General features: G+C 61.6%; 1 protein-coding gene across 4 annotated transcripts; it reads left to right on the top strand.

Moving 5' to 3' along the window:
- On the top strand, nucleotides 1-25,805 carry TSPOAP1 (TSPO associated protein 1). Of its 4 annotated transcripts, none has more exons than XM_036088817.2 (32): nucleotides 1-1,217; nucleotides 2,012-2,119; nucleotides 2,405-2,533; nucleotides 3,120-3,299; nucleotides 3,853-4,038; nucleotides 5,259-5,336; nucleotides 5,423-5,506; nucleotides 5,723-5,812; nucleotides 5,994-6,116; nucleotides 6,369-6,473; nucleotides 7,861-7,911; nucleotides 8,323-8,343; nucleotides 9,156-9,360; nucleotides 9,964-10,136; nucleotides 11,220-11,449; nucleotides 11,739-11,848; nucleotides 14,610-15,440; nucleotides 15,576-15,727; nucleotides 16,080-16,448; nucleotides 16,535-16,753; nucleotides 17,102-17,281; nucleotides 17,875-18,750; nucleotides 19,368-19,467; nucleotides 19,560-19,714; nucleotides 20,341-20,509; nucleotides 20,881-20,943; nucleotides 21,371-21,403; nucleotides 21,596-21,699; nucleotides 21,785-21,856; nucleotides 22,080-22,184; nucleotides 22,850-22,911; nucleotides 24,658-25,805. In XM_036088817.2, the coding sequence occupies exons 1-31, from the start codon at nucleotides 888-890 to the stop codon at nucleotides 22,877-22,879; spliced, it is 5,661 nt and encodes a 1,886-aa protein (XP_035944710.2). In that variant the 5' UTR covers nucleotides 1-887; the 3' UTR covers nucleotides 22,880-22,911; nucleotides 24,658-25,805. The 4 variants fall into 4 exon arrangements, with proteins under 4 accessions (XP_035944710.2, XP_035946121.2, XP_035946817.2 ...); XM_036090228.2 differs by having other exon boundaries at nucleotides 17,102-17,245; XM_036090924.2 differs by having other exon boundaries at nucleotides 11,334-11,449.
- Nucleotides 25,806-26,248: the final 443 nt, after the last annotated feature.

Here is a 26,248-nt window from a genome sequence, read left to right on the forward strand (position 1 = left end):
TGCTCGCACCCCCCCCCCATTCTGAGGCTCAGCCCTCCTCTGCGCCCACCATCTCGGGGCTCCTGGACCGTAGGGGACCCCTGCAGTCCCCAGAGCTGAGGCCAGCAGGGACAGAGACTATGAGGCAAGCGGCCCACCGACCCAGGCCTCCTTAGGACCAGCCGACCGCCCGGCGAGCGGGAAAGCAGCAAGCAGCAGCAGAGAGGGGGCAGGAGATAAAGGACCCCAGCGGACGGTAGACGATCACCCCCAGCAGCTCCTGCACACCCCAGCCAGGCTGAGGGTCGTGATGGATGGCCAGACTCGCAGACGCTGACGGACATACAATGACACCGATGCACACAGCTGCACAACGCTGAGCGGCTCGGCTACAACCAGTGACAGCATCACACGCTGCCACAGCCCTGCAGCACGGACACCCCCACACGCAGGGAAACAACCGGTAACTCCGAGACAGGCACAGTGACACGCAGAACCACTACCCCCAACACACACGAGTGGGGGCATCCGTCCTCCAAACACACACAAGGCAGCGCTGCTTGGGACGCGCGGAGCTGGAGACACACGCCGACCCTCACCCGGGCGCTACTGGTGGTGGCCTCTGCCATCCGCCCTGCCCCCGCGGGGACACCCTCGCGCGTCCACACACCCGCGCACACACACAGCCACGAGCAAACATAGCTCGCATACCCCCAGCTTCGGCTCTGACAGCTCCGACTCCTGCAGCCTCCTTTGTGGGTGAGGAAGAAGGGCCAACCTCGGATGGAGCCTCGGTGAAGCCAAGAGCTCAGAGAGGAGAGGGTCTGGCCCGGCATGACCCTCGCCAGCCCCTCCGCTTGGCTGGGTCATGTCCCCCGGCCCGGGTCCTGGGGCCCCTTGGCAGTATCATGGAGCAACTGACACCCCTCCCACGGCTGGGGGACCCCAGAGCCATGGAGCCATGGGCCCTGCCCGCCTGGCAGAGCTGGACTCCGGGCCAGGGGCGCAAACCTGGAGGCGCAAGCCCAAGCATAGCTGATACTCCGGCAGCTCTGCAGGGTGGAGGGCTGAGGCCCGAGGAGAGCTCTGAGCCTGAGGGAGCCCAGAGCCCCGGGGCTATGGGGGGCATTGACGCCGAAGGAACCAAAACTGGGCTGCCCGGCCTGAGGCACCAAGCAGCGAGCTCCAGACCCAGCTGCCCGAGGCTGGAGGACGAGGAGGTGGAGGCTCTCCCTAAGGTAAGGGAGCTGGGGTCTACGTGGGGGGGGGGGGGGCTCTCATGATGCCCTCCAGCCTGGGCACGATATGCAACCCCACGGCCCGCGTCTCTTCTCCTCGCCTGTCTCTGTCTGGGGCTCCTTCTCTGTGACTGTGTGCCATGCCCTCTCTGGGCAGGAATCTCAGGGGCTCCATTTTTTGCCGTATGTCTGGCCTTCTGACTCTCTGCCTGCCTGCTACATCTGGCCCTGCCCCTACCCCTTCCCTCTGTGTGTCTCTCTCTGATGGTCTGTCTGTCTGTGTCTCCTCCTCCGAGAGTCTCTGTCCTTGGGTGCTGGAGGATCCGGGGGGTGGGGGTGGTGGGGGTTGTGGAGGTGTGTGATGGAATCAGAGTTCAGAGGAGGGGGCTCAGTGCTGGGCTGAGCCATGTAGGACAAGGTTTGGGGTAGATGTGAGCAGCCTCCTATAGAAGATGGAAGGACCAGGGCTTTGGGGGAAGGAAGGGGACACAGGGCCCATAAGGAGCCTGGAGGGGTGGGGCTGGGAGCTCTGGCTGGCATTTCCCAGGAAGAGATGGGCAGAGACGGACAGAATTGGGGACTAGCAGAGAGGGTCGGTCCCAGGACTGGGGGAGGCCAGTGTGGGCCCCTTCTGGGCCTCCTATGCTCATCTTGGAAGGCCTGGGACATGGGGGAGAACCTTCTCGTCTCCATGTCTCCCTAGACTGTTGGCGGGCAGGCTGCTTCCATATGGGGGGCTTTGACTAGGGAGGGTGTGTTCCTGAGGTGCTGCACCCTGTCCTTTGCCATGCCAGGGCAAGCTGAACATGGGCTGCGGGGACAGGCCCAATCCGGAGCTGCTGAGGGCCCTGGGGGAGCTGCAGCAGCGCTGTGCCATGCTTAAGGAGGAAAATCAGATGCTGGTGAGGCTTGGAAAGCAAGTCCCGTGTCCCGGTTGGAGCTGGGGGAAAGCAGACTCAGACACCCCAGCCCTCTGCCTCAGCGTCCTCCTCATCCCATAAACTATGCCTCCAAGTGGGGGCTACATGGAGGTGATATGACCCCAAGACCCAGAGAGGGTGAACCCCTATCTAGAGTTGCCAAGGACCCCACTGTGAGCCCAGGGCTCTAACCCACGTCCTGGACGGTTAGGATTGGGTCCGTGGGGCGCTCCCCACATGCCCCAATTCTGGCTGACCCCTTGTCAGAGGAAGAGCAGCTTCCCTGAGACAGAGGAGAAGGTGCGGAGGCTGAAGCGGAAGAATGCCCAGCTGGCGGTCATTGCCAAGCGCCTGGAGGAGAGGGCCCGGAAGCTGCAGGAGACTAACCTGAAGGTGGTGAGGACGGGAGGCTGCCGGATGGAGGCGGGGTGACCAGGGAGAGAGGGGAGCCAGGACGGGTCCGAGGGAGTGGGGCTGAGGAGGCGTGGACTCCTAGCACCCAGGGGAGCGGGAAGCCAGGGGCCAAGGGCTAGGCAGGGCAAATGCCGGCTGGGCTAGGAGGCCTAGGGTTTCTGGAGTTACCGGAGGGAGGGCAGGGCTGGGCGGGGAGTTCCTGAACAGGCAGGGAGCAGGTTTCTGGATTACCACGTGCTGGTGCTGGCTGCCGCCTCCCGCTGAGCTCATCTCTGGGTGCAGAGCTGGTGGGGGCAGGGATGAAGACCCACGACAGAGGCAGCCCTGAATTTGCAGCATCCTTTGGGCCTAAACTAGGATGTGGAGTTAACCCCCTCAGTCCTGTCTGAGGATTTGCGGGGATGGAGTCAAGTGAGGCTAGTGGTCCCCTAAAGCCCCCAATACGGGTTGGAAGCAGGAGGCAAAACTTCCAGGTTTTCATCCTAACCCCTCCGTTGAGAGGGGCTGAGGAGTGGGAGAAGTGCCCCAGCCCTCAGATGATCGTTGGCCTTACCCCTCCTCTGGCCAGGTGAGCGCCCCTGTGCCCCGACCTGGGGCCAGCTTGGAGCTGTGCCGGAAGGCCCTGGCCCATCAGCGAGCCCGGGACCTCAATGAGACAGCCAGCGCCCTGCTCGCTAAGGACAAGCAGATCGCTGCCTTGCAGCGGGAGTGCAGGGAGCTGCAGGCCAGGCTCACTCTGGCTGGCAAGGTGCGAGGCCCTGGTCACCCCTTCCTGATCAGCCCTACACGGGGGGCCGCCTGCCTGGCTTGTGGGATGTGGACGAGATGTTGATGAGATGCAAATGAAGCGGGAAGGTGGAAGCTGCTGGGGAGTAGGTTCCCCTGGCAACGGCCCAGGTGTGAGCTGGGAGAAGGAGCCTGAACTGAAGGGGGCGGGGCCACGAGTCTCAGACCTGGGAATTTCTGTGCTCCAGGCTTCGGGCTGTATGCCAGCGGGTCTGGCTGGATGAATCCACACATACCTCACACTTGTGTGAAGCGATGTTCACAAGGCACTTAGCACAGTGCCGGGCACACCGTGAGTGCCCAGTAAATGAGTCACCGTGACCGCACACGGGCTCGCGGAAGCATGTGGCCGCATCCGCGTGCACCTAGGACCAAGCATGGGTGCAGGGGAGGGTCTGCACGTTCCCGCGCGTCGGAGCCCCTCTAGCAAGGTGGAGGGCGGGCTCTGCCGGGCACGGTGTGGGGCGGGCCGGGGCTAGGCCTGACTCCCCTCCTCCCTGTCCCCCCAACCCCAGGAGGGCCCCCAGTGGCTCCACGTGCGGGACTTCGACCGGCTGCTGCGCGAGTCCCAGCGGGAGGTGCTGCGGCTGCAGAGGCAGATCGCCCTGCGCAACCAGCAGGAGCCGTCGGCGCCGCCCCGGCCCCCGGGCCCCGCGGCCCCGGCCAGAGTAGGGGCGCCCGCCCCCGGGGCCCCGGGAGAGGTGAGCTCCGGCGCGGGGGCAGGCGTGTGGGCGTCTGGGGGTGGGGGCGGCTCCGCGATCTCCCCCTACACGACGCTCAGAGCCCCGAAGACCCGCCGGTGGCGTGCGCTCTCCGAGGGCCCGGGCGCTTCCCCGAGCCCGGAGGGGAGGGCCAGCCGTACCTGCGCCGCGCCGACCCCGGCCGTTCGGGGTGCGCCCTCCGCAGGCCTGCGCCCCGCCGCCCCTGCCGCGCCGCCAGTGGTACGGCCCGGCCGCAAATCCCCGGTTGCCCTGGCAGCCGCCCGGGGCCCAGCCCGCGCCGCCGCCTCCCGCCGCCGCCCTAGCGCGGGGACGCCCCCTTCAGCGCCCGCCTGGCCCGCCAGGCCCGGCCCCGGCCCCCCGGGGGCGGCGGTGCGTCCGCCTCGGCTCCAGGTACGGGCGACCCTCGCTGGGCGCTGGGCTTAGGCAGCCGCTGTCGCGAGAGCTTGGGACCCTACTCCGGACCCGCAGAGCTTAGAGGTCTGGCTCCTCTCCATCCTCTCTACTTGGGCGGCCCCTGGGTTCACCTCCTTCTGGGAAGAGGGGTGGGAGAAGGGGCTCCATAGCGACCAAGGCCTCCGTGCGTGGGGTGCTCCTCACTCAGATTTTGCCCCTCTGCCTGGCCCAGGGAGGGAGATGCACCTCCCATCAAGAGCTGCCCTCCCCTGGAGTTTGCATAGATAAATCTCAAGTGCGACAGGGTGGGCTTGCGGGAAGCTAGGACGAGGGTCTGGCCAGGCTTGCCAGTGCTCTAGGCAAAGCCCCGGCGTGGATGATCCAGAATTCCGAGCTCTGGGAGCACCACATCCCCGGGGGCCCAGGCGGTCTCCTAGCTCTCTGCCAGTCACTGAAGGACACCCAGGACGGTTATTGAGTGCAGAGCAGGGCTGCTGTTGGAAGCTAAAAAGGGAAAGCTTTGGCCTGGATAAGGGACATATCTCCCAGGGCACTCATGGGTCTCAGGATCTCACAGCAGTATGTCTGGAGGACACAGGGGTGCCGCCTCTGCGCTTCCACATCAGCGGGAGATGTGTGCAGGCAGCAGGCCCCCTCCCTCCCTCCCTCCCTCCCTTCTTGGGCAGGGATGGCTTTGCTGACTGTGAGATGGGGTGGGAGCCTGCCACAGACAGGCCGGGCAGGGGGGCAGGCTGCCCCGGGGGCCCTATTCTCAGGTGCCAGCCCCCATCCCTGGGCATTTCCAGGCCACGGCCCAGGAGGATGTGGAGAACCCACCCGTGGTCCTAGGGGAGCCCGAGAGGCAGCAGAGAGTGCGGCAGCTGGTAAGTCCCAGGTCAAGGGCTGGAGGCGGCCAGCTGTGGGCAGGTGTGCCTTCCCACATGAGGAGCCCTTGGTTCTAACCCCACAGGAGTCAGAGCTCAGCAAGAAGCGAAAGAAATGCGAGAGCCTGGAACAGGAAGCCCGGAAAAAGCAGAGGCGATGTGAAGAGCTGGTGAGCTCCCCAGGGTCTCCCCAGGGCCAGCCAGGTGGTGGGCTCCCTCTCAGCTCTGCTCTCACCCCTCCTATCCTTCGGGGCTCTCCTGCCCTGCCTGGCACAGGGTCCAGGTGGGGGGAGGAAGGCCTTGTCTGGGAGGGCCAGGTCCTCTGTGTGGGGAGAGGAGGCGTGTGGGTGCTGGGCCCCCTCCCCAGAGCTCCCCTGGTTTCTCAGGAACTGCAGCTGAGAGAAGCCCAGAATGAGAATGCCCGCCTCGTGGAGGAGAACTCTCGGCTCAGTGGGAGAGCCACAGAAAAGGAGCAGGTAGCCACTCTGTGCATGTGCTGTGGGGCCTGGGCTTCTGCTGGAGCCCTGGGCCCTGGGCACGGGGCTGTCTTCTCCACCCCCTGCACTGGGCTAGAGTGTGAGGGTACTGCTCCCCTGGCCAGGGAGCTGCGGGGACGAGGCGGACACACCTAGCTCCCTGCCCCTCCCCCCTGTCCAGGTGGAGTGGGAGAATGCAGAGCTGAGGGGCCAGCTCCTGGGGGTGACGCAGGAGAGGGACTCGGCCCTTCGCAAGAGCCAGGGCCTGCAGAGCAAGCTGGAGAGCCTGGAGCAGGTGCTGAAGGTGAGGAGACTATGGGCGTGGCGGGAGGGTCTTGGTCCCTGGCACAAGGAGAAAGTGGGAGAATGTGTCCTATGTGGGGCACTGAGGTCTGAGGTCCAGTCCCGGCGCCGCCAAGCCCTGTGCTTCTCTGGCCTCGGTTTCCTTTTTAACAGAGGGTATCTGGAACCCATAGGGTCTGAGGCTCGCTCACCTTAGAGCTACAGAAACGGTGGGGGGGGGGCCCTGGCCTTGACCCGGGGTCTTGTGTTTTAGCACATGCGGGAGGTGGCCCAGCGGAGGCAGCAGCTGGAGGTGGAGCATGAGCAGGCCCGGCTCAGCCTGCAGGAGAAGCAGGAGGAGGTCCGGAGGCTGCAGCAGGTGGGGGCCGGGGGAGGGAAGGGTGGTAGGCCGCCGGAGCCCTCTGTCAGCCACTCGCCCCGTGAGCTTTTCCTGAGCACCCGCTGAGTACCAGGTTCTGTGCCAGGCACTGGGGGACAGTGGTGGGGAAAGAACGGGTCCCAGACCAATCAGCAAATAAGCAGATGCTCGAGTGAGACGACCCTGGTCACTGATGGGCCCAGCGGGGGACGTGAACAGGGTGATGTGACAGAATGACTGGGATGGGGCCAGGGGCCACTTTAGAGAGGCCGGTAGGGAAGGCCTCTAATACCTTAAGGGTGAGAAGGAGCCCGCTGAAGAGCGCTCCAGGTGGGAAAATCTAAGTGCAAATGCCCTGTGGCAGGAAAGAGTGTGGGATCCAGACCAATGTGGCTAGAATACAACCACAGGAATTAGGCAAGAGCCAGATCTTGTCAGGCCTTAAAGAAGAATTTGGATATTTTGTTCTCTGAGCTGTTGGAAGGTCCCAAGCGGGGAGATAGCATGATCTGATTCGTCATTTTAGAAGATCGCTTGAGCAGCACTATGGAGTGAGGGGTTGGGGGGGTGGGCGAGGAGGCAGGTGGTCGGTCAGGTGTTGGGGCTGCTGCAGGAGATGATGTCCATCTGAACCAGGGTGCAGGCAGGGCAGGTGGAAAGGGGGAAGATTTGAAATATATTTTGGAGACAGAATTGACAAGGCTCCATAGGATTCTAGTAGAGCTTCTGCTCCTTTCAGTCCACCCTGAGGGACAGCCCTGAGGAGGTGAAAGATGAAGGGGCAACAGACGTGAGAGTTAGGGAGTCCCGAGTCCTGAGTTCGATTTTGGCTAAGTTTGGGTTGTGTGTTAAACATACAAGTGGACATGTCCATAGACAGTTGGATCTGCGGGTCTGGAATCATGGGGAAGTTGATCATGGAGATTTCGGAGTCATCAGTGTGTCCAGTCATGTGACTAGATGGGACCCCTTGGGAGAGAGTGAAGAGTGTAAAGTGGGCCCAGCCCTGTGCCCTACGACACCCTAACATTTAAAAAAGATAAAAGGCAGGGAGCAGGTGAAGGAGGCTGAGAAGGAGCGTCCCAAGAGGTAGGAGGGAAACCCAGAGGGTGGATGTCCCAGAAAGAGAGAAGCAGTATCAGCCCTGCTTCTCCTTGGTACCACGACCTTCCGACCTGAGGTATGGTTCTGGGGTGGGAATTTGGGAGGGCGGGGAGGAGAACCCTCAGCCTCCCCCTTCCCAGCTCCCCTTTCCTCTTCTTCTCCCTGCCTTCCCCTCTTTCTTCCCTCCCTTTGCCCCTGCTGCCCCTCCTCTATCCGTCTCCCTTTATCCCCTCCCCTGGTCCTCATCCTTCGCCTCCAACATTTTGCCTCCTCTTCCCTGTAGGCCCAGGCAGAAGCCAAGAGGGAACATGAAGGGGCCGTGCAGCTGCTGGAGGTAGGGTCCCTGCAGGTGACCAGCGGCAGCACCAGTTTGGGGGGGAAGGCAGGGAAGTGCAGAGAGAGCTGGAATGGACTCTGTGGGTGTGGGGGGTGTGGGCTTGCAGGAAGGGCCTTTAAATGCTCCAGAGCCTAGGGAATCCCCTCCGCCATTGGCCTACTTCTCAGGCAAGGGCACCACTGGGCAGGGGCTCCTGGGTCTGGTGGCAGCGGTCTCCCCCACTGCCACCCACCCCCAGAGGCTGCCTTCACCCTGAAATATCCTTCCGTTTAGGAACTGCCCAGTCAGTCCAGGGAGCCGACCAGGTAGTGTCCACTTGGGCCCTTTCTCCCTCCCTCCCTTTCTGTGCAATGACCTGCAGGGTGAGCGGTTCTAACCTGTCCTCTGTGCTTTCCTTTCCTGCCACAGTCGACCCTGGATTCCATGCAGGTACAGCCCCCCGCCCCCGCCCCCCACCTCCCTGGGCTGTCCCCTCCCCTACACCTCTCCAGGCTGGCTGAGCTGCGTCTCCTTCCTCAGGTCCAAGTGGCCCCAGCTCTCATGTCCAACAGAGGAGGGTGTGACTGGTAGCAGAGACCCAAGAACGTGTAGATGGGCTGGGATTCCTGCAGGACATGTGGGCCACCTCCTCGACCCAGACCTGCCACAGTGCCTGGCAGACACGGGGCCGTCCCTCCTCTAAAACCTAGCCACTCAGACCATGAGGAAGTTCATCACCAGTCTAACCCAGGATCCTCTTGATCTTGGCCAGGGGAGAGGCCCCAAATGTTGGGACTCTCCGGAAACCTGAGAAAAAATTCTTTGAGCGTTGGCTCCTTCCTGCCACAAAGATGTCCCTAGCTCCCGTGTGGGATCTCTCTTGAGGGTAGGGATTTGGGTCACTGACTGTGGGAGGGTGACAAGCAGCAGAGCCGAGGAGACTCCTGAGGAGGGACCGGAAGTGGAGCTGGGAGTGGGCGCCATTCCTTTTGGCCTAGAAGCAGCTGGAAGCAGGAAGTGCCACCGCCTGGGCTGTGAGGGTGTGCTGAGTGGGAGGCGGGCCCCCCACAGGCCTGGTACTTCACCCCCCGCTCAGACACTATTAAGGCAGCGGGGCAGCGAGGCTGAGGGCTGGTGCCTGGGCCTAGGGCTGGGCAGATATGAGCTGAGGCCTGCTCTGGGCTCCTCCCGTGTGGACATGGCACAGGATGGGACCAGGCAGCTTTGCAGGGCCTGGTGGCTTAGAGGAGGTCTTGGCCCAGGTCCGGGTTCGAGAGCTGGAGGAGCAGTGCCGCACCCAAACAGAGCGCTTCAGCCTCCTGGCACAGGAGCTCCAGGCCTTCCGCCTGCACCCTGGCCCCTTGGATCTACTCACCTCTGCCCTGGGCTACAGTACCCTTGGGGAGCACCCCCCACCCCCCTGCTGCTGCTCTACTCCCCAGCCCTGCCGGGGATCCGGCCCCAAAGGTAAGGTGGACCCCAGTGACATTAGTCTGGAATCCCCAGGCCTGGAGCTTTTGTATAGAGCAGAGCGTTCCGAGTCAGAGAAGGCTAGCAGCTCACCCGAAGTCACACAGCAAGTTAGAGCCAGGCCTGACTGGAACGAGGCTCTGGCAGGGGAGAAATGAGCTCACAGGAGTGGCTCTCCTGGAGTCTGGCCAGGCGTCTCGGCCACTGCTCCTCTCCTCCAGCAAGACTGTGTGGTCATGGCTAGGCGCTGGGCCCTAGGACCCAGCAGCTGACAGGATGGGCTTGTGAAGAGCTGGGCCAGGCATCAGTCAGATCTCTCACTTACCAGCCCACGTGATTTTGAGCCTGCTGCTAAACCTCTGTGGGCTCTGGTTTCCTAAGCTCTAAGACGGGAAAAATTCAGTGCACCTCAATGAGCTGCTCTGAGGATCATGTGAAATAATATAGGTAAATCACCTCCACCTCTATGTAGTAAGTTTCCCTCAAATATTTCCCTCTTAGAAGTGGCTATGGAGGGCCTGACCTCCCTATCGAGCGGCCCCATCCTTGCTCCCTAGTCCCTCCTCAGGCCACAGACCCCACATGCCATCTTCTCTTTAGACCTTGATCTCCCTCCGGGCTCCCCTGGGCGCTGTACCCCAAAGTCTTCTGAGCCTGCCCCTGCCACTGTTACCGGGGTCCCTCGAAGGACGGCCAAGAAGGCAGAGTCCCTCTCCAACTCCTCTCGCTCTGAATCCATCCACAACAGCCCCAAGTCATGCCCCACGCCTGAGGTCAGTGCTGGGGAGGGGTCTGGGGAATGGGGCGGTGGGTGGCCCTATCCTCCTCTGGGGTCCCCAGGAGTTGGGTGGCTGCTGGCCACGTGGGGTCGCAAGTTGGGAAGTGGAGCCAGGCCCTGGGAGAGAAGGACCTGTGGATTTCTTGATGGGCAAGGAGCTCAGGTGGAGCCTGCCCTGCCCCCCAGGGTTCCAGCGCTCTACTTTGGGGCTGCCCAGCCCCACCCCTCTGGGGCTCACAGAGGCCCCAGAGTCCCGAGCTGGATGGAGAGAGACGCATTGGCGCCAGGATCCGTATAATGAGACTGTTCATGCGAGTGTCTGTAGCAGAAGCAGGTGGTTGTGTGGGAAAGGATGCAGGTTGTGGGATTCACATCCCAGCTCTGTCTTAGGCGAGTCTCTGACCTTTTCTGGGCTTTGGTTTCGTTGTCTGGATTTTGGAGCTAATAAAACCTGCCTTGTAATGTTGTCCTGAGGATTACATGAGAAAATAGAAGGAAGAGCACTGCAGGGCACACAGTAGATGCTTAACGTGCGGCAGCTATTTTCATTACCAAGTGCTTGATCACCTTGTCCCTCCTCTCTGGGAGGGGCAAACCCCAAACCCCAGAAATGGGGGGCATGGCAGGTCAGAAGCAGCGCTGCTGTCAAAGGTTGTGGAAAGCGGTAGAACCCGGCCCCGGCCTCTACTGCCCTCTCGTGGGCTAGAATGACGGTGCAGGCTTTGGCGCTGTGATTGGAGGGGCCGCCGGGTCTCCCCGTTCCGGACCCTCCTTGCAGGGACTTCTCTAGTCTCTGCCTCCTTGCCTCCAGCTCTTCCCAGTTGGAGTGCTTTGCTGCATTTTTCCCTTAAGGAGACAAACTGCCATTGGTCACCCCCCGCACACCAGTGTTTGTTGGCTTCTTCTCTGATGGGGAAAGCGGTCTTACTGGGCGGGTGCAGCGGAGGCCCTGGCTCAGGAGGGATCCAGGTTGTCCTCACTCCCCTTTGCTAGGGCAGCGGGGCTCTGCCAGGACCTGCGGGCTCGGGTGCTGATTTAGGAAACATCGGGGATCATTGCTGCTGGCCTTGTCCAGCAGGTGCTCTCTCTCCCTTCTCCAAGCAGTGGGTCCTCTGGCTCATCCTGGAAACCTGCCTGCTTTGCCATTGGCCCTGGGTCCCGAAGAGCACTGGCCCCTTCTGTTTGCCCACAGGTGGACACGGCCAGTGAGGTGGAAGAGCTGGAGGCAGACAGTGTCTCCCTGCTCCCAGCGGCACCCGAGGGCAGCCGGGGAGGAGCCAGGATCCAGGTCTTCCTAGCACGCTATAGGTGGGCACCTGCCCCTGCTCCCCGTTTCCCTAGGGTTTCGGGTGTACGGGAGGCAAGGACCAGGTGAAGAAGACAGAGGCCTCTGGAGGGGGCGGCAGTGGTACAGGGATCCTAGTTGGACATGTCCTCTCGGCCTAGCTGGGCCGGGTGGGCGCAGTGAGTGCTCTACTTGGCTAATGGTGGGCCACCAAGTGTCCATAAAGGCCTAGTACAGTGGGGGAGAGGAGACGGGACATGGAGGCAGGATGTAGGTCACCGTGCTCTTCCTCCTCCACACCTCCTTCAACAGCTACAACCCGTTCGAGGGCCCCAATGAGAACCCAGAGGCGGAGCTTCCTCTTACTGCTGGCGAGTACATCTACGTCTATGGCAGCATGGATGAGGATGGCTTTTTTGAAGGTAGGAGGGTAGCAGCGTTGTTCTGTCCATCCCCCTGCTTTGAAGTTCCTCTTCCCAAAGACCTCCACCCCCCAGACCCTCTCCCCAGCCGGCTCAGCCCGCTAGAACTTTTCTGACTCCGCTAAAACAGCCCGTGGGGTAGGGACCTAAGACAGGGGGCAGCTGGTCTGACCACAGGTCTGCTGCAAGCAGGGCAGGACAGGGCCTACGACAGCCCAGACGACGGATGGCGTCACAGGGAATTTGGGCTAAATTTGCTTCTGTGCTGCCGGACAGGGCAGGACGGTGCTTAAGTCTAGTGACATCAACGTCGGGCGTGTGGCGTAGATCTGACGCTGGACTCCAGTCGGGTGTGGGGAGGAGGAATCAGGGTCCGGAGCCCGGGAAAGGGGGTTAGGAAGTAGTCAGCAGGTGTCTGGGCCCGGGCAGGGCGTGGGCTTCAGGGCAGATCTCCAGGGCCCATGGGGAGCTCAGGCAACGGAGTGGCTGCCCCATGACTGAGACCAGGCAACAGGGCAGGGCCTGCCCAAGACACGGTCTCGGGAGACTCCCCAGGTGGCCCTGGCCACACGGTAGGGAGAACGACGCTGTGCCGAGACTGGCTTGTGGTGCAGGCAGGGCAGGGTGAGGACCATAACCACGGACGGAGATTTAGCAAAGAAGTCAGGTCTGAATCCGTAAGGCCCAAAGCTTGGGGTTTGGAAGGCTGGGTCTTCGAGCCCGCTCCGCATGCCTTCCCCGGGCCCGGCGGCTGGTCTTTGAGTAGCTGCCGTGAGTGATGGTGAACAGCTAAACTCCCCGGAGATGTGCATAACAGAAGGGGGATTAAATATTTTCCAGAAAAACTACTTTTTAAATGAAAAAAAACCCAGATCCCACACCTTTTCTTGGAGGAGGGGTGGGCAGCCAAAACACAAATAGTAACTAACCACAAATTATTAGAATTTGAACTATCTGATCTGGGATAGACTTAAAGGCCTGGAGACAACTGGGCCCAGGATGCCCTGTCCCCCCGTCAGACTTAGCTACGTGATGGCTTCGTCTACGTCTCGTGCTGCCTGGACCACTGTCCGCGGTTCCAACTTCGGGAACGTGGACCTGGCTCTGGTGGGGGCTCCAGCGCCAGCCTTTCTGGGCGGTGGATCCACTTGGTGCAAAGGCTCCTACCTTCCCTGTCCCATTCCTTAGCGTCCGTGCTTATACTGATGTCCTCGGGCTGCCCAACCAAAGTACTGACTGGCTGGCTTAAAACAACGGAAATGCAATCTCTCACATCCCTGGAGGCCAGGCGTTTGAAATCAAGGTGTTGGCAGGGCCACGCTCCGTCTGGAGGCCGTCAGGGAGACTCCATCCCCTGTCCCTTCCAGCTTCACGTGATTCCAGGTGTCCTGTGGCTTGTGACCACGTCACTCTGGTCTCTGCCTCTGTAGTTCCATTGCCGCCTCCCCTTCTCTCAGTGTCTTGCTTCTGTGTCACTCCTGTAAGGACACTTGTCATTTGATTTAGGACCCATCCATATAATCCAGAACGATCTCATCTCAAGCTCCTGAACTTAATTACATCTGCAAAGATGCGTTTTCCAAATAAGGCCACAGCCACAGGAGCCAGGGATTAGGATGTGGACATATTTTGGGGAGGTCACCAGTCGACCCACTCCAAGCGCTTATAGTATCGAAGTTATTGGAAGTCACCATTGTTTCTTCAAGTTTCCTTACTTTCTCCCCCTCCTGGCATAAGCGGAGAGCGAGGGTACTGGGGAAACTTGCCGGCCCTCCTGCTGCTCAGACCCGTCTTCCTCCTCCACACCCCCTTCCTTAAGCCCCGGGCTCTGCTCCCCCTTCCTCCTAATAAGGCACAGTGGCCGCCAGCTCGTCTGTTCCCTGGGAACCCACTCCCTTCTCCCAAATTAGCTGTGACAGGACATGCTGTGTGCCCAGTTTCTTCCTTCCTGGACAGCCCTCTGTTGTCACGTGTTCAGGGGAACCTGCACCAGGTAACAGAACCGACCTCTGGTCACTGCCTGGACTGACCGCCAGTCCTGTTCCTAGACCCCGGCCCGCGGTGGGTCCTCATCGCTTCTAGAACCCTGAGGGGAATCTTCTCTGGCACTTACGTCTTTTGTCCCTAGAGATTCCTTCTCTCACCCTGACCATGTGGTGCTTCCTCTCCCACCGAGGAGGCCTGTCTTCCACTAAGGAAGTTGAAGGGCACCCCTGTCCCCACTCCTCAGGCCTTCGTAGTGTGAGAGTTTTCGAACGCACAGAAAAATGAAAGAATGATACAGCGAACACCTATATCCTCACCACCTCGATTCAACAGTTGTTAACATTCTGTCATATTTGCTTTTTCCGTCTGTAGGTTAAAAAAGAAAAATGAGGTAAAAGCGAGTTGTAGCCATCATGACACTTTGCGCGCATCTCCTCAGAACGCGGACATTCTCTGACGCTGGCAGGCGCTTGTTAGAAATGCAGACTTGCAGCCCCACCCAGACCTAACTAAGTTAGAATCTGCATTTTAACAAATCTCCAGGCGATTCAGATGCACATTCAAATTTAAGAAGCTCTGTCCTCTATCACCACAGTGCTGTTACCACACTGTGAATATTAGCAGTCACTCCCTACTGTTAAAAGTGCTCACAGATAAATGTTGATTTGAATCAAATGCTTAAGATCATGCACTAACCATGGCTAAAATGCATTTATTGGACTGGTTTTTCTCTACCTCCTCTCTGTCTTCCCCTTCCCTGCCCTCCCTCTGCCAGGGGAGCTCATGGATGGCCGAAGGGGCCTGGTCCCTTCCAATTTTGTAGAGCGTGTGTCCGACGATGACCTCCTGACCTCCCTCCCTCCGGAGCTGGCCGATCTGTCCCACAGCTCGGGCCCTGAACTCAGTTTCCTGAGTGGAGGTGGGGGCGGCAGCAGCAGCGGGGGCCAGAGCAGCGGGGGCCGCAGCCGGCCCAGACCCGAGGACGAGGCTGCAGGGGACGAGCTCAGTCTGAGCCCCCAGCCTGAGGGCCCGGGCGGGCCCCCGGCTGTGCCTTACCCCCGCAGTCTGGTGGTCCTCAGGCAGCTGGCCCACAGTGTGGTGCTGGCCTGGGAGCCGCCTCCGGAGCGAGTGGAGCTACGTGGCTACCACATCGGCGTGAATGGGGAGCTGCGTCAGGCCCTGGGGCCAGGGGTGCCCCCCAAGGCTGTGCTCGAGAACCTGGACCTGCGGGCCGGGCCCGTCCGTGTTTCTGTGCAGGCCCTGACCAGCCAGGGCAGCTCCGACCCTCTGCGTTGTTGCTTGGCGCTGGGTCCCCGAGCCGGGGTGGGACCTAGCCAGCTGCGGGTCCGTCGACTGACGGCCACGTCTGCTGAGATCACCTGGGTGCCCGGCAATAGCAACTTGGCCCATGCCGTCTACCTCAATGGGGAAGAGTGCCCCCCTGCCCGCCCCAGCACCTACTGGGCCACCTTCTGCCACCTGCGGCCCGGTACCCTCTATCAGGCCCGAGTAGAGGCTCAGCTCCCAGCTCGAGAGTCCTGGGAACCAGGCTGGGAGAGGCCGGAGCAGCGGGCCGCCACCCTGCAGTTCACCACACTCCCTGCAGGTACGCAGGCTTGGCCTCGGGCTGCCCCTACACCCACAAGGCCGGGCTGCGGGGGCTCCCCAGGGAGCTGCAAACTAGGCCGCTCCCTCGAGGTGAGCGTCCCGTGTCCGTGGGTCTTGTGCCCTCCCCCCCCAGGCCCGCCTGATGCCCCCCTGGATGTGCAGATTGAGCTGGGACCCTCGCCCGGAGTCCTGATCATCAGCTGGCTTCCAGTGACAATCGACGCTGCCGGCACCTCCAACGGCGTCCGGGTCACAGGCTATGCCATCTATGCTGACGGGCAGAAGGTATGGCCTGGGGCCTCTGCCTCCCCGTGGCCCGGGAACAGGATGGGGCTCTCTCCTCGCCGTGCTCAGAGGCCGAGTCTCCCCGGCCTGGCGCAGAGGTGCCCCGCCCCCCGCCTGGGGGCCCCACGGAGCCTGCAGATTGGTTGAGGGCGTGGGCTTCGGTAGCAGCTGACTGCACTTCAAAAAAGCATGCCACCAACGGGGCCACGCGGCCAGGGCGTTAAGTGAGACGAGCCACGCCAAGGCTGCAGCGCGATGCCTGGCGGGACGCTGAGCGCCACTGTTGCCCGCGCGTCCTGGTGCGTGGCGCTCTGGGCCTCCCTGCCCCAGCTGCGTTCCCTCTGCCCTGCAGATCATGGAGGTGGCCTCGCCCACGGCGGGCAGCGTGCTGGTGGAGCTGTCCCAGCTGCGGCTGCTGCAGGTGTGCTGCCAGGTGGCCGTGCGCACCATGTCGCCCCATGGCGAGTCGGCCGACTCCATTCCAGCTCCTGTCCCCCCGGCCCTGGTGGCAGCCTGCCTGCCAGCCACGGTCTCCTGCCCCTCACCACGGCCAGGCTCCGAGGCCAGACCACCCCTTGCTCCGGCCTCCCCTGGGCCTGGAGACCCCAGCTCTCCCCTCCGGCGCCCTGACCCCCGTGGAACTCGAGAGCCCCCCGGGGGTCCCCCTGCCGGAGAGACACCAAAAGGATCTCACGAGGATCCCCCGGCACCTTGCTCGCAGGTACCCCACTGGGGGAGAGGGGGAACAGGTGGAGGCTGGGACAAAGGTCTGGGGCTTGGGCCCTTCCTCAGTGCCTGCTGTTCCAGGAGGAGGCTGGGGCAGCTGTGCTGGGTGCCTCAGAGGATGGGAGGGCCAGCGAGCCCACCGTGGGCGACAGAGCTCCCGACCCTGCAGCCTCGCCACTGGCCCAGGAAGAGGCTCTCCCAGCACCCTGCTCCACCCAGGGAGCCCTGGCCCAGCAGGTGCCCTGTGCTGAGGCCTGCCGCGGAGGAGACTCAGGGTCTGGGCTGAGGCCCAGGGCTGAGGTATGGGGTTGGGGACACACTGGGCCATCTCATAGAATTGGGGCCTGCCTCCCTGCCTCTGCCAGCCCAAATCTGGGGGTCCTCTCCATTTATTTCCTGCTCTGGTCTGTGTTCGAGTCTGCTGCTTTGTTGCTTCATCTTCCCAGATGTCTCTTTTCCTTTTGGCTACTATCCTTCTTCCCCCCACACCTCCCTGCCCCCCGCCCCATGCACACCTCCCATTTGGGACATGACCCTCTCTCCCTCTGCCAAGGGACCCCCGTCATTCTGGCTGGGGCTGACCCTTGCAGAGCTCCCTGTGCCTCCTCAGACCCTTCCCGCTCTCCGCCTTTGTCTTACCTCTCGCAGAGGGAGGACGCAGCAGAGCTCGGGGGCCGTCTGGTGAACTCCCTTGTGGACCATGGCCGCAACTCAGATCTCTCAGACATTCAAGAAGAGGAGGAGGAGGAGGAAGAGGAGCTGGGTTCCAGGACTTGTTCTTTCCAGAAGCAGGTTGTTGGCCACAGCATCAGGGAGAATGGGGCCAAGGTAATGGGGGGAGGAGGGGCTGGTGGGCCCTAGACCTTGGGTTCCAGGGGCCTCTTACCACCCCCCCGGCCAGCAGCCGCTCCAGCCACCACTGAGTGCCAGCAACATTCTAGGTGTGTGGCCTGGGCGCTGTCCCACGCAGTCGATAGGAAGTTGCTCAGGATTGGCCTCTGCGCTCCTGGGAGGAAAGGAGAGGATGAGGAGCTCTCTTCTGCCCCTTCTCCCGCTCCAGCCCACCACAGGCAGAGGGGGCCCCGGCCATCTGAGATCCCTGCTGGGAGCTTCTAGGGAGGGCTGGGGAGGCCTCTGTGCCGTTACAGGCACGGTCTGCTCCCGGTCGCTCCCATCCCTCAGGGCCCCAACATCCCTGCAGCCTGTTGCTTGGGTGTGTCCCCCAGTTCCTCCTCCAGCTGCGCTCTGGACGTGCTGGGGGACTTTGGGCCAGCCCCCTCTCTGGTCTTTCCTCTTGGAGGAAGCTGAGGGAGGGCTGTGGGGTTGCCTGCAACCCCTGCCCTCATGTGAGGACAAAGGTCACAGCTCTGTCCTCTTCCCACGGACCTCTCTTCCCTGCTGCCCTTCCCCCCCCCCCCCAGCCCCAGCCCCAGCCTGACCCCTTCTGTGAGGCTGACAGCGACGAGGAGATCTTGGAGCAGATCCTGGAGCTGCCCCTCCAGCAGTTCCGCAGCAAGAAGCTTTTTAGCATCCCCGAGGAGGAGGAGGAGGAGGACGAGGAGGACGAGGAGGAGGAGGAGGAGGAGGAGGAGGAAGAGGAGGAGAAGCCAGGGGCAGGCTGTTCTTCCCGAGACCCCGGCCCACCTGAGCCGGCGGCGCTGGGGCTGGGCTGTGACAGTGGTCAGCCTCGAGGACCTGGCCCGTGTCCCTTGTCTCCAGGGCCCTGCAGGGCTGGGGACCGCCTGGAAGACATGCCTGGACTAGTGGGTGGAAGCAGCCGGAGGCGAGCAAGTGGCTCCCCCGAGAAGCCCCCAAACCGCAGGCGGTCCCCAGACCCCCGTGAACACTGCAGCCGACTTCTCAGCAACGGCGGGCCCCAGGCCCCTGGACGACCGGGCCCCTCACGGGAGAGGGGCAGCCCCCCTGTGGGCGAGGGGAGCAAGGGTGTGCCAGAGGCTGCTGGGAGAGGGCGGCCGCCCCCTTCCCGGAGGTGCTCCCGGGGCCGAGCCCCAGAATCTAGCCTGGCCAGCTGCCTCTCCCCCAAGTGCTTGGAGATCAGCATCGAATATGATTCTGAGGATGAGCAGGAGGCAGGCAGCGGGGGCATCAGCATCACCAGCTCCTGCTACCTCGGAGATGGGGAGGCCTGGGGCACGGCCCCCGTAGGAAGGTCCAGGGGGCCTCTGAAGGCTAATTCAGGCCCCAACCCCTACCCGCGCCTTTTGGCCTGGGAGAAGGGGGAGCCAGAGCGGAGAGGCCACAGTGCGACTGGCAGAGCCAAGGAGCCACTCTCCCGGGTCCGTGCCCACCCCCCGCCCCACCCCGGCAGCCCCCTGCCTGCTGCCGCCTGGTGGCTCTGCTTGCTGCCCACCAGCCGCTCCCATTCCACGCTGCCGCCTCCATCCACAGCGGTGGGGCTGGGCCTCTGGGCTCCCTCCCCTGCCGCCTCCCACCCGCATTCCACTGCTTTGCTGCTTCTGCTGATCGGAACTGGGATGCACAATATTCTGTGATCGCTAATCGCCAATTGCTGCCAGCCGGCCCCCTGCCTGTGGGCCTTTCCTCTGCTTAGCTAGTTACATCTTCGGGACACTGACGCCGAGAAGAGGCTCTCCTCTCCCACGCTCCTCGGCCAGCTCTAAGAGCTAACCTTAGTCCCCTCTACTGCACTCATCCGCTAGGGTGGCCGGAGCCGGGGTCTCCCCTCCCGCCTTCCTCCCGCCACGGGGGTGTCTGATGTCTCCCCGAGACTGGGTCAAGCCTCCAGGAGAGGAACGTTGGGCCCCTGCTCTGCTGTGCTGCTCATGCTAACGGGGCAGAGCTGGGGAGCGCCTGCGGGGGGCCTGCCCCTGCTGAGCTGCCCACCAGCGGGGACGGTGGGTCACTTCTGCTGTCTGTTGCCCTCTCTTTGCAGGCAGCAGAGACCGGGGAGCCCAGAGGGCAGGACAGCTCTGGGCGGAGGGGCCCCCCGCGGAGAGGGGCCCAGGCCCCCAGGGCGTGCGCCACCGAGTTGGGTGAGCCCCTGACGGGAGCGGGGCTGGGCTGAGGGGCTCTCTCCTAACCTGACCCTTTGGCCAGAGCTTATGGTCACTGGCTGTCTCCGCAGCCCCTTTGAGGAGCCCCCCAGAAGGAGCGCTGCTTTACCAGGACCTGCCCGTCAGGGTCTTCATGGCTCTGTTTGACTATGACCCTGTGTCAATGTCACCCAACCCTGATGCTGGGGAAGAGGAGCTCCCCTTCCGGGAGGGCCAGATCCTGAAGGTGACTGACTTACTGGGGCGGGGGGGGGGGGGTGGCGTCCTCTCTCCTTTCCTGTCCTGGAGGTGTCCTAGCCTGCATGGGTGAGAACACAACCTCCAGAGCCAAAGGATGTGGCGCTGAATCCCGACTCTGCCCCTTGTGGCTGTGCAACCTTGGGTAGATGAACTGACTGCCCTGGGCCTCGGTTTCCTCATTGGTAAAATGGGGATAACGGTCATGTCTGCCTCACAGAGGCGGTTGAGGATGAGGTTCAGTACGCACAGGGGACGTCAGCTGCCCGGCACTCAGCACAGGCTAATAACCGCTGCTCTTAACTTTACAATTTCTTCTGAGTCTCCAAATATTCGTTGAAGTCTCTTTGCTGCTGCTCTGAGGTTACAGAGATCTAGTCTGGGGTGGGCTGGGGGAACGGACGTGCAGACAGCGAGTGATGAGCATATGGAAAGGGCCATCTTCTCTCATCCCTCCGATCCTTATTCTAGGTTCTTGCCCCGTTCCCCGTTCCCCCGCCCACAAAAGGGAGAGCGTTCTTCTGCAATCCTGAGTGGGGTGCTGCGGGGCTCAGGGCCTGGGCCCCAGGGAGCGAGCTGCACTGGCCTCCTGAGACAACTGGTCTTTGCCTTCAGGTGTTTGGGGACAAGGATGCCGACGGCTTCTACCGGGGCGAAGGTGGCGGCCGCATGGGCTACATCCCCTGCAACATGGTGGTCGAGGTGGCCGTGGGCAGCCCCGCGGAGAGACAGCAGCTGCTCCAGCATGGCTGTCTGTCCCCGGATGTTCTCACCGAAGGCTCAGGTATGACTTGCTGCCGTCCCTTACCTGCCTCCCACCGCCCCGCGTCCAACTGAGCCCCTCCTGAGCAATTTACATGTCCGGGGTGGCCGGGGAGCCTCATTCATGCAGAGTCTGGCAGAGCCTGCGGCCTTGCAGGGACTGAGGCCACTGTGGCCCCAGCAGGGGGCTTGCCACGTGGACCGGGGGTCTGCTGCAGAGGGGATGGGCCATGGAGTATAGATGCTGGAGCTTGGGGATGGGAGAGGAATGCCCTTTAGAAACTTGAGCATGAGAACCCAGTCACAGCCCAAAGAGGAGACTCCAGAGTCACTACCCTATCCCCCTCCCCTGCCTCAGTTTCTCTCTTACATATACTTGCCTTTCTGGATCAGGGAATGTGTACTCTACAGCCCACACAGCTGGGCCTCCCCCCAAGCCCCGCCGCTCCAAGAAAGGTGGGTGAGAGACCCCCTTCTCCCTTGGGGCCTGTAGAGATGGCTGGGGGTGGGGGGCACTGTTTGGCTCTCTGGGGAGACACAAGCGGGGTTTTGAGCAGTTAGAGGGAATTAGGGCAGACCTTCATCCACATCCATTCCCTCCACTGGGGAGCCTCCTTTTAATGGGGATGGGGAGGGGTTTGCCGGGACCTCTGTTCCAAAACGCACCTGACTGTGAATTCTACGCAGCCTGGAGCAAGTCATTTACCTTTTCTGGGTCTTAGCTCACTACCAAACTCAAAGGGCTGGGCTGGGCTCCGCTCTGGAACATCTTTCTCCTGCATCCCTTGTGTGAGACTGGGCATCCTGCCTGCCCTGCTCCAGCCCCAGCCTGGGATGAGGAGGGGAATGAGGGGCAGGGCTCACTCGCACGTTCTCTCCACAGCTGAGGCGGAAAGCCCTGCCCGACCCTGTGCAGGTGAGGGACCGGTCCTGTGCTGGGGATACTGGGAAAGAGGTGGGGCTGGGTGGGCTGTCTGGGCTCCCGCCAGGGGCTGCAACTAGTGGAGAGGTGGTGAATAGGGGATCAGCAGGCCTCCAGTGTGGAGGACAGTATGGCATGGGGGGTGGTCCAGAGAGAGTCCCTAGTCCTCTCCTCCTTGCCCTGCAGGCCACACCCAGCACGTCTCCTCTGCCAGCCTAAAATCTCCCCGAACCATGGTGGCTGCATTTGACTACAACCCTCGGGAGAGCTCCCCCAACATGGACGTGGAGGTGAGGACCCACAGATAGAGCCCAGCCCGGGGGGTGGTGACGGCGCCTCCCCAGGGCTGACACCTGCCTCTTGGGCTCTCCACAGGCGGAGCTGCCCTTCCGGGCAGGGGACGTCATTACTGTGTTCGGGGACATGGACGATGATGGTTTCTACTATGTGAGAACATTGGGACGGGGGGTGCCGTACCGCCCGCACCGGCCCTTTCAGGGAGGGCCTTCCTAGAGCAAGGGTTCCTGAAGGAAGCCCGGAGTAATGGGCCGAGTCCCTGCCCATGACGGTGATACTTATCTCAGGCTGTTCCCGCAGGGGCTCCAGGGCCAAGGGGGGTGGGGCTGAGGCCTCTTTTCTGGTCTCAGTCTCACCAGCATCTCCTCCCCAGGGGGAGCTCAATGGACAGAGGGGCCTGGTTCCATCCAACTTCCTGGAGGGCCCTGGGCCTGAGGCAAGCGACAGGGAGCCCGGGACACCCCAGGCTGAGAGCCAGGTCAGTGAGGAGCTGGGCTTCCGGCTCAGCAGTTGGGGCTGAGTACCCTGCCAGAGCGGTGGGGTGGGGGGACCAGGACAGTGTCATGGGAGGGGAACAGCTGGGCTATGAACCAGGTGAGCACTCTGCCCAGCCTGGAACTGCCAGGGAGAGCCCAGCCAGGGCCAGCTCCCTCCCAGTATGTGCCCCTTTCTGCAGAGGAATGATGGCTGTGACCCTGATCCCAGGCCCCTCTGACCCAGCTGCCCACACCCCCGGGCTGATGTAGGTGAGGGGATCTTGTGGAAAAGGACCCCCGGACCCCCCACACCTCTAGCTAGTCATAGCCCGGGTTTCAGGGAACCTCCCACCCTGTTGGGTCTCCCTGCCCCCCAGTGCCTTTTAAAGCCAGTTGCCCAGCAAGGCCTAGCTTCCCCGGTCCTTGTTCTTAGAGCCTGCTTCTCCCTGGGGTGGGTGGAATAGAGTTACTTTCCAGCCTCACAGGGCAGGGAGAGGGGGAGGAGGGCAGGCCCCAGTGGGAAACCTTGCGCGCCCATGTGCAATATTTCCAAAGGCAAAGGCTAGGCAGAATTCCAGTTCCCGTGAGCTGGGTGATCTGGTGACTGGGCAGGGAGCATGTGAGTCCGTCCATAACCCATCTCCTCTCTTTGTTCCCTGTTCTTCAGAGAACGAGGAGGAGACGAGTCCAGTGCTAGATGGAGATAGATATATATAGAGAGAGCAACATGTAAGTGGGGGACTGGCCCCCTCTGTTCATGTGACTCACCGCTCCTTACATCACCATAATCAGATAGCGCTCCTTTGTCTTGCATACTAGAGCCAACCTGGCTTTTCTTTCTCCCAGGGAATGGGGGAGGGAGAGCTTGCTGGGAGCCAGATCTGGGTGTAGGATCATCCCCTCCCTTGCCTTTACCCCGGGCAGCGCCAGCTATTATAGGAATACATGTCATTTTAGTACATAAGGCCCCATATTAGCGGACCTCTCATATTCTATAGCTCTGCAGCTTATAGAATATTGTGTGATATCCATATCATGACTCATCAGTATATTATGATACTATATGACTATGGTATTATAATATTGTGATTATTATTGGTGACTGAAGGATGATATAGCCATCAGTAATAATAGTCTCCCCGCCCTTGTCCTCTGCATCATGACCTGTTAGGGGATCAAATGCATGATTTTACTTCTGATTCTCAATTTTCTCTGTTGGAGAGAATAAAAGGGGGGGGGGGGCCTTAAACAAAATCCATAGATAACACGAAACTGTTCATCTCTGGGGTTCAGAGACCCCCTTCAGTTGTTTCCCCAGCAACCCCTCCCTCCTGGGATGTTACGGAAGGAGCCCTGGGAAGGAGTGGGAAGAACCCGGGGCCCCCTGGTTGGCCACCAGCCTGGCTGGGGAGCAGTAGACGCTTAGGCCTCCAGGTGCTCACAGACCTCTCTGTGGGCAGGCCCTACTACATCATCAGAGCCTGGGGTGGGGTGGCCCCAGGCTGGGCACCCAGCTCCCCTGCCTCTGGCCAGGAGACTGCCAGGCTCTGGCGGCGAGTAGGGGGAGGGGTTTGAGAAGGGAGTGGGGGGCAGGGGTGGGGAACACGTCGGCCAGCCAAGACCCGACTGGGCTGTGCCAGGCCCAGGAGGTCACGGCAGGGATGTGGGCATGGGGAGTAGAGATAGGGAGGCTTCCTGGTGGCTCTCCTGTTTACTCACCCCTGTCCTTTAGGCCCCTAACAGCACTATCTGACTGGGCCCGGGGCAAGGGGAGCCACTCATGGTTGCCAGTGGAGCTAGGAGGAGCTTCACAAGGGAGAAATGCTAAGAGGGCAGCCCTATCCCGAGCTTGTGGGGGGGCCTGAGTGATGCCCCTCTGGCCCAGGCCCCCTGCAGCCCTCTCAGAGGCCATTTAAGGAAGAGTCCCGATCTCCTCCTCATGGAGTGGGCACGGCGTCCACTCCCTGAAGGGGCTGGGGCACCGCGTCTGCTGGGCTGGACGAGCATGCTTCCTCCGTCTGTGAGGCAGTACAAGGGCTGCCTGCCCCGGGGGGTGGGGGGGCGGGGGGCTGCCTCTAAGTGGTCCTGGTCCTTGCTCTTCCTTTGCTGCGATGGGGGTACCCATCCCAAGGGGCAGGTCCAAGGACTCCGGAGCTCTGTCAGCCCAGTACCCTACAGAGATGACCCAGGGAAGGGGAGGGGCTTGCCCAGGTTCTGGAAGCAGAATTGGACTTTGTGTCTGTCCCTTCTGACTCCCAGCTCAGCGCTCCCTCAGCATCATCACACACATTCGCCTCTCTGAGCTCCGGATGGGGGCGGGGGGGGGGGCGGGGCAGGGGTGGGGCGCTGGGGCTCTGGTTCTTGACCATGGTCTGTGACATGGAGGGCTGCAAGCACCCGAGGCTGCAGGGTGAAAGAGTCAGGTTGGGGCAGGGGCTCAGGCCCTGACTTTGCGCCTTTTCTCTCATATTCCAGGACTGGGCCAGCTCAACACAAGGGCCCCCAGTGCCCAGAGGCTGGCCGTGGGCCCCTGGCCTTGGCAACTTCCCCACAATTGAACTGGGGGGGGCACAGGGCACGAGCGAGAAGGTGTGGGGTCTCCTCTCCAAGGGAAAGCAGCTCCTGAGGAAACTGGGCTCTGGGAAGAAAGAGTGATGCTGTGGCCCATCCCGCAGGCAGAAGCAGCACCCTGAGGCCCCCAGATCACTGGGTGGGGAAGGCCCCGGACGCCCGTTCTTCCGAGTTAACACTGTGGCACTGGGACCGGAATCAGAGACTCGGTGAAGGTCCGAGCTAGTTCTCAAGGCTGCATCCTCTGGATGTAGGAGGGGAAACTGAGCCGCAGAATGAGGAAGTAACTTGGTCAAAGTGGCCGAGCACCTCAGTCCCAGCCAGGACGAGTGACTCCTAGTCCACCCACCTCAGCCTAGTTTCCCGCCACTCTCCGCTAGTCCCTTCTTTGGCCCCCCTCCTCTTGATGGCCCTGGCTATCCTCCTGACATGTCTTCCTTCCCCTGAAGGCAAGTTTGCACTGGATTCCCTGGAGCCCCACCTCCCCGGGGGGCAGGCGGGGCAGAACCCTGTATATATGTACATACTCAGTGCCTCGGCCCAGCCTCGTCCATGTCGCTTCCGCCGCACAGGCCCAGGAAGGAGAAAGGCCATGCCAAAGCGGGCCTAACCCCGCTCCATAGTGCTCCACCCCTCCCTGCCAGCCTGGCCTCCTGGCCCCTGTGTGTCCCCCCACCCCCAAGACCCGGGGGCCAGCGGGTGGATAGCAGGAGTTGGGTTTGCCTTATTTTGCTCATCGGATTCAACTTCTCTTTTGCATCATTTTCCTCTGGTCCCTGTTGGAGTCTGGGGGCTGGGGAAGAGGACAGATTTATGCAGCTATTTTCATACATCCCCTGTTCAGAGTGGGGTAGACAGCTCTCCACCCTGACCCTCACTACCCCCTCTAACCCTGTGGCCGGGTGAGTGTCTCTGCATGTTTCCTTCACTGTGGTGGGAGATCGTTTGACTGAACCCCCCCCCCCCGCCTTGGTCTCCAGGGGTGTGGAATGGTGGGGGCATTTGTTTAAAAAGACATTTTATTATAATAAAGTCTATTTTCACAAAACCCATGCTGGGCTCTACCTGGGGCAAAGGACAGCTGGAGGGGTGGGTCATGCTGAGCTTTGGACTTGAACTTAGAACCCAGAAGTTACATCTGAGGGCGACTGGGGAAAAACCAATGAACACCAAGAAGACCAAGCGGCTCTTGAGTTTCTTTTCTGAAGAAGACGGTTTGGCAGCTCCCTGGTGGCAGGGCCAGGTGTTCGGAGTTGGGGCAGGGTCCTGGTGGGGGATAGAGACCTGGCCAGGGGACGGGGAAACCCAAGAGAAGGCTCTGGTTTCAGGGCAGCGCACTGACCAAATCCTGCCATGTTGACTTTCTTGTGCCAAATTCATAGCAGCAACAGATGTGAGAAAAACCAGCGGGGTAAGCGAGCAAACCATATAGTTCTGCTTGACAGCAAGAGTGGGGACTCTTAGTGGAATAGAACAACAGGAGCCCAGAGAGGAC

Source organism: Halichoerus grypus, chromosome 2 (assembly GCF_964656455.1).
Source record: "Halichoerus grypus chromosome 2, mHalGry1.hap1.1, whole genome shotgun sequence".
NCBI classification, from domain to species: Eukaryota; Metazoa; Chordata; class Mammalia; order Carnivora; family Phocidae; genus Halichoerus; species Halichoerus grypus.

Bases quoted from the DNA above. Each gene is read 5' to 3' on its own strand.
- TSPOAP1 (XM_036088817.2), top strand. From the start codon at position 888: ATGGAGCAACTGACACCCCTCCCACGGCTGGGGGACCCCAGAGCCATG. The intron at 4,039-5,258 runs GTGAGCTCCGGC...GGGCATTTCCAG, and splicing joins CCCCCGGGGCCCCGGGAGAG to GCCACGGCCCAGGAGGATGT. The intron at 5,813-5,993 runs GTAGCCACTCTG...CCCCCTGTCCAG, and splicing joins GAGCCACAGAAAAGGAGCAG to GTGGAGTGGGAGAATGCAGA.